At 50.0% G+C, this 6,573-nt stretch overlaps 1 protein-coding gene across 1 annotated transcript; it reads right to left on the bottom strand.

Annotated features, from left to right (window-relative positions):
• Positions 1–1,475: 1,475 nt before the first annotated feature.
• CALHM2 (calcium homeostasis modulator family member 2) lies at positions 1,476–5,815 on the bottom strand. Its single transcript, XM_053984401.1, has 3 exons — positions 5,624–5,815; positions 3,580–4,544; positions 1,476–3,496 (listed from the first exon to the last, which is right to left on the bottom strand). Exons 2-3 carry the CDS (start codon positions 4,120–4,122, stop codon positions 3,080–3,082), a joined length of 960 nt encoding a protein of 319 aa, XP_053840376.1. The 5' UTR covers positions 4,123–4,544; positions 5,624–5,815; the 3' UTR covers positions 1,476–3,079.
• Between the last annotated feature and the right edge of the window lie 758 nt (positions 5,816–6,573).

Below are 6,573 nucleotides of genomic sequence, written 5' to 3'. Positions count from 1 at the left end.
TGGTTTTTTTAAAGAACACAGCTTCAATGATGGTGGCTCTTTCTTTTGGTTTAATTAGTTGCATAATAGAACATGTAAATAAGCGTTGCAATAGAAACCAAGATCGCTCTGAGGTATTGTTTCTTCTTCACTACTGGGGCCATTATAGTGTCTGTAGTAGGCAGGAGAAGTGAAAGACCTGTGTGTAATTCTCTGTACTGGAGAAGCCTGGTCTGAACCCATCTTGCTGCTGGGAGCTGTGACCTGTGGGCTGTTCTGTGATGGGATTATTGTTGGTCTTTGGAGGAAAAGTAGGGGGTGTGAGCTCAGCTTGTGTGATCCAGCATGCCAGGAAGATGGGTGGCTCAATTTTGCTCTTGGCATTTCAGTGAAAAATCTAACCTGGCTGCTTGTGCTTGTGTGTAAAACCATCTGGGTTAATGTTCCTCATCTCAGCATTGTCACTAGGGGACAGTGGGTGACAGGAACAACAGGGATATATTCCTGAGGGTGCTGATGTGCCAGGAGAGGCAGAAGCCTAGGGCTGTCTCAGTGGAGACCATGCTCAGGGTGGCAGAGAGGAGAAAAAACAAATCTCTGCAATTGCAAACAAATTTCTGAGTGTAATGTCTTGCTCCACTCCTCACTGACAGCTGTCCACTCAAACATGCCTCTCCAACAAGAGGGAGGGAAAACAAGCTGGACAAGCTTGTGGTCCATCCCAGCACATGGAAAGAGAGTGGATTTAATACAGGAGAGAAGGGATGTAAACAGAACAAAAGATAGTTTGTGCTCATGGTTTATTCTTAAGATAAAAATCCATTCTCAAGCATTACGTGTCTTGCCCCTTTCCTTCAAAGGAGGGAAGGAGAAGAGAAGGAACCAGAGTGGAGGTGGTTCAAAGGAATAATTAGGACTATCAAGGAGGAAGGCAAGGGAAATAAAGGAAGAGGAGCTCTGCTTTGTTTCAGCAAGTTACCTTGTGTCTGCTGGCTATGTGGGGGTGGCGTGCAGATCTGCATGTTCGCACTCAAGGGCTAGCAAGAAGAAATGCAAATGAACTCCCTTTCATCTCAAGTTAATGCAATTTCATTTAACTGCCATCTGATTATTTCTGTGAATTAGTTGATGGTGAGGCTGAGAGCCAAGCCTTCCCACAAATGCAAAGCAAATCTGTGGAGAGGCTGAAGAGGGATCCTGGGATGCCTCGCCCATTAAGCGGTGTTCCAGCCTCTTTAGGTGAGGGAATAGCCTGAAGCTCTTTCTTGCAAGACACCATACCTGTCAAAAGCTTTTTAAATAATTTTCTCTCCTTTGCTGCAATCGTGTATCCTGATATACAAGATTTGTGCTACTCACTGCAAGAATAACTAAAAAGCCATGTAACTAACTTGTGATACGTGGTAATGCTTTAAAACATTCTAGGATTATCTGGATAGGAGAGGATCTGAATCTTTAATAGAAAGAAAAAATAAGTTCCCAGTCCTTGAGTTCAAAGAGAATGTTAAATTAGGCCTTTTATACCCCCCTGAAAAAAACTCAGAAGGAATGAAAAGTAACTCTCATTTAATAATTTATTTCAAATCTCCTTGTGTGTGAGCTCTGTGGGTTTGAGCTGTTTTTTGAACAACTTAAGGCTTTTTGGTAAATGGCACAGTGTAAAAGGAAGTTGTGTCTATAACTAAACAGTTCAAGTAGGAAAACCAAACTTCTCTGTTGTGCCAGCTCTTTAAACAGTGTTGGGTACACAGGATTGACCTGTGTGAGGAAAGGGACTGTGCAATGCCAGAGGAGAAGCCTTGAAGCCATAGTCACACAGTGTCATGGTAAGGGTAGTAATTGTACACCTTTCTGGTTTTGCTTTCCCAGAGTATGGCCAAGTCCATAAAAGAGACATTGTGCTCCAGGGGCCAATTAAGGCAGTGGAAAGAGTTTCAGAGAATTCAGTGGTAGATGGGTAGGGAGAGGGCTGCTCCCCCGTCTTCCTGCTGTCCCCTTGTTGCTCCAGGGCTGCAGTCCTAGTACAGCAGATGGGTGATGGGTGAATGTAATGTGCTCTTTGGGCTGGCAGCTTTCTCATCTCCTTCCCCTCTGTGAAAGATGCTCCATTAATACAACTGACTGACCATGGTTACATGGTATATACACTATATGTATGTTTATACATATATTTATGTAAAGCTAATTCTGGTTGAGATCGTCCTGCAGCTTGTAAGTCAAACAAAGGACTCTCATCCAATGCTTGGATGAGAGATGCAATGAGATACAGACAGTGCTGTGGGTACTGATTTCTCTCAGTCCCCACCTCGCTACCTTGCCCCAAAGCTGTTCTGTTGATGGTGCCTCTTCTGGGTTTATAAATTCATGGTGGCGACCATTTGGGTTCCTTAGAGATTGCCAGGCACTTTAGTAAGAACAAAGGGAGTTCGGTGTCTTACCCAAATTTCAACTTGGTAATTAGAGAGTGCCTTTTAGAATACCAAGAATATTGGTGATCCCTCTCCTGCTTTAGTCTCTCAGTTATTTGGTGTGTAGCTGTTACTGACCCATTCCTTCCCAGATGCTATTGCATCTTCCTTGCCTCAGGCATTTATGCACTGCTTCATTCTTTTACCTGCACTGTAAAGTCTGTAAAGTCCTCTGGGACCTGTGTGTGTAACAGGCATCACACAAGTGTGTAAGAAGATATCAATGTAAATAAAACAAATAGGTGTGGGATGGCTGGGGCTATCCCTGCTGTAGGGGAGACAAATGGGACTGCAGGAGTCACAGTGAGAAACATGCCCATCTCTTGCTCCCCAAGGCTTCTGCTGGTGCACCAGGCAGTGGGTTGCACTGGCAGCCTGGAGGTAAGGGCTGCAGCTGCTCTTTGCTCCCCTGTGTCTCTGGGAACAGCAGTGAGACTGTTGTCTCTGAGGGAGGGGTTCCCCTGCTCAGGGTATTGCTTATCAGTCTCTGCCTTGAGGCTGTTGATTCCTGTTTACCTGCTGACAGAAGGTATCCTACCGGGAGGAGTGTTCCCTGTGCATCCCTCAGCTGAGCACGGATACTGGAAGGCCTGCCAGGCAGTCTGGGGAAGCGCTGCTGGTGCACATGTGTCTTAGGAAGCTAAAAACAGGAGTTCGTGGCCTTCTGGGGTTGGCCCGTTCCCTTCCACCCCTTTGGCCCATTTGTGGAGGCGGCTGTAGAGAGGGAAGCCCTTATTCTCTCGGTAGATGTAGACACCTGTGATGGCATTCCACTGGGGGCTTGGCTGGACGCCCTCCACTGGGAACTCCTGCACCAGCTCCTTCTCCTCCTTGTCCAGTGCCACAAAGCCAAAGAATTGTTTCACATTCTTGGCTGCCAGGATCCTGGAGTGGACCTCGGCCGTGCGTCGGAAGAGCTTGTCCTCATTGGAGCGGTACTGGGCCCAGTAGGCCTCCTGCCGGTAGCTCAGCGGCGAGCAGCAGTGCTTCAGGCACTTGGTGAGGAAAACCAGGACCGCAACAATGCCGATGAGTAGCCAGCCGAAGAGCTGGGAGAGAAGAGAGAGGCTGCGTTAGGACACGGCAAGGCGGTCTTACCCACTCCCTGTGGCTTTCTCCCTGGTGTGCCTACCTGGGACTCGTATCTCAGCCTCCGTGTCACCTCGTCCCTGAACTTGGTGAGGTTTGCTGGGATGTCTCTACAAGGGAACTTGGCCAGCACCTCGGCCCCGTACTCAGCTGGAAACTTGTCCAGGGAGGATGGCTTGACAAACTCGCTGAGGGCACAGATGTAAGCTTCCCCACGCAGCAGCGAGATGACCGACCAAGTGATGGGTGCCACGGATGCTCGGCCCATGATGGAGCCGAAGAGGAGGAAGGTGGCAGCAGCAGAAAAGTTCTTAGTGCCACGCTTGTGGCACTCGGCCACCAGGTTCCAGGTGTGGTTGTTCCAGATGACACCAATGAGGAAGAGGGCCAGGGCTGGGACACCGATGGCAGCCAGCCCATAGATGTAGTTGCGGGCAGGGGAGCAGGGGCAATTGAAGGCAACGACTGAGAAGAGCTCCTCACTCCCCACCGTGCCCAGGGCCACCAAACCATTGAAAATCATCACGTCTTTGCTCTTGAAGAACAAGGAGAGGAAGCGGAAGTTCTCAGCGATGAGGGCGGCCATCTCATCCGGGGGCTGAGAGGTGTGCGCTGCAGTGGGGGCTGTGCTGGCTCAGCCCCCAGCACTGAGGAACACTCCAGTGGGGGATGAAATGACCCAGTGCTAGCTGAGGTGCAAGGAGCTGTTCCAGGAGCAAGACACCTTCCTCTGCTGTCCCAGCCTCTGGAGCTGGTTGCTGATACCAGGGATACTTCAGAAAGGGGCTGAAAAGGGACTTTGCCTAAGCAATATGTGAAACCTCAGCTATTTTAGTTTCCCACTAAGCTCTCCAAAAGCTTCACTACAGCAAAGATGACAGGTGGGGCATCTGCTTCTGTCCCTCTCAATTGCACGCCTGTCCTCTTTCCTTCTGTTCGGTCTTAGTCACCTCTCACAGAGGCCATTATTGTCAGCATCACTGGCAAACTCTTGATAGTCACCCAAACCTGCAATGGAGGAGGACACAATGTTACTGGGAAAACTAGACCAGAGCACTGGCACTAGGATGTGTCCCCAGCCCTGCCACTGACTCACACTAGCCCAGCGACATGTGGCACATGGGTGCTGGGGTTGTGCTGCTTTGAAGGTGCTCTATGTGGCTTTTGCCTCCCTCTTTAGAGCTGATGAGTTAATACTTATTAATAGTCGCAGGTATGTGAGGAAGGCAGCAAGGGGTGCTGTGAGACATCCCAGCAGATTTGGGAGCACAGAAATGTGGCATGGGAGGCCCAGGCAGGAGCAGCTACCTGGGAGCCATGGCCCACAGGGCTGACCCAAAGTCATCCCTGGGCCACCCCAACTGCCTGGACAAGACTATGGGGACATTCAGGCAAAAGAGACAAAGATACTTTAATCCTTATGGTCTTTTTCACAAGGCTTGCTTTTACACTGTGCTTTAAATCACTACTCTGCCTCAGTTCATCTGCTGCCTCAACAAATCCTGGTTTACTCCCTTTCTTCATGGGGCAGGGGTGGGGAACAGAGGCAGAAATTTTGCCTCTTTTTTGCTGTGTCTAAGCCCTGGCAATCCCTCTAAAGTCAAGCTGTGATATTGCCAAGTTCAAATGTAAACAGCCCCTAATGTCTTCCTGCAGCTTCCCAGTTTTACATATGCAAAACTCCCTCTGCAAAGGAGACAGACCAGCCAAAAACTGCCACCGCGTGATGGGGAGCCAGGCCTCCATCTCCATGCTTGGTGGAACTCCACGTTTGCAGCCAGATGCCAAGTCCACAAACTTGCTCTATTTGAAGCATCTGTTGTTAGTTACCCACAAACAGCCCTGATAAACATTTCCCTGTAACCTTCCTGACAGAGCCTGGCAAATGGCAAAGCAAAAATCTGAGGCACTGGCAAAGAGAAGTACTGGCCATTTAGAGGTTACCCTTCCTCTGCTAGGTAGCTATGGTCTGGGAGAGAGGATTGGGTAGAAGGGGAGGAGAGAAGTTTGCAGCAGGTAAATTTTTAAGAGCCTCTGTTTCTTTCCCCAAAATATATATCAAAGCAAGAAAAAATTAAGTCACTTACTTGAAAAAGTTGTTGAAACCAGTTCTGGAGGCTTCTCAGCCCTTCCTGTGTTTCTTCGCTCAGGCTCTGGTTGTGGGGGGTTTCCAGCAGCACACAGGCCTGTGCAGTAGTTGGGATGCAGCCAAGGCTGGTCTGATGGGCGAAGTGGAAGCTTTTGAAAACAGTCTTAACAGTTTGTGAAGGCTTCCTTATTCAGTTTGAAACATGCCCTCCGCTGTTGGCTTTTGGGAAGAGGGAGGAGGTTGCTCTCAGGCTCTGAGCTTGGGTGGGGCAAAGAACAGGCGCTTGGCTTCTGTTCTGAGTATGGCTGAGGCTGTGCCTTTAAGAACAAAAAAAAAAAAAAAAAAAAAAAGGAAATGAAAAGCTGAAAGAATGAGTCACTGGAAAAAGCACATCGTGCTTTCTCAGTCTCATGATGCAGATGTGCAATGGCTGGCTGGGATGGTCGGGAGTTTGCCTGGAGAGCGGCAGCGATGAGGCGCCTTGCAGGGCTGCAGAGGGGAAATGGTGGATCCCCCCAGCCTGGAGCTTGGGTGCAGCCCCCATCGTCCCCAGGGGACGCTGTCATGCCGGTGGAGCCACACCAAGCAGGCAGGGAGAAGCCCATGGTCCCGCGAGAAGGGACAGAAACTTCTGTTTTAGCACATGGGAGCCGGCTGAGCCAGCGGGAAGGCGCCCGCCTGGGTGGGTTTTTGGGGCATCACAAGTTTTGTGGGGTGCCAGGTTCTGCTTCCCCCCACGTGGCACCGAGCAGGCCATGGGCTGAGCAGGGCCGGGGGCCATGTGTGCAGGGCTGGGCACAGCCTGATTTTTGGCGAGTGCGGTGCATTCCTGCCTGGCTCTACTTTTCCACTCGCTGCTTCCTCTGCTTGAGCGATGCCTGCGAGGCAGCCGAGAGCGCCTCACTTTTCTTTTCTCCCTCCTCTCCGCCATCTGTCCCTCAGCTCCAG

The sequence above is a fragment of the Vidua macroura genome, chromosome 8, assembly GCF_024509145.1.
Source record: "Vidua macroura isolate BioBank_ID:100142 chromosome 8, ASM2450914v1, whole genome shotgun sequence".
Classification (NCBI taxonomy): domain Eukaryota; kingdom Metazoa; phylum Chordata; class Aves; order Passeriformes; family Viduidae; genus Vidua; species Vidua macroura.
Note: the sequence above shows the minus strand (reverse complement) of the source record. Positions and strands in the feature narration are given on the sequence as shown.

Bases quoted from the DNA above. Each gene is read 5' to 3' on its own strand.
- CALHM2 (XM_053984401.1), bottom strand. From the start codon at position 4,122: ATGGCCGCCCTCATCGCTGAGAACTTCCGCTTCCTCTCCTTGTTCTTC. The intron at 3,497-3,579 runs GTAGGCACACCA...CTTCTCTCCCAG, and splicing joins GGCTGAGATACGAGTCCCAG to CTCTTCGGCTGGCTACTCAT.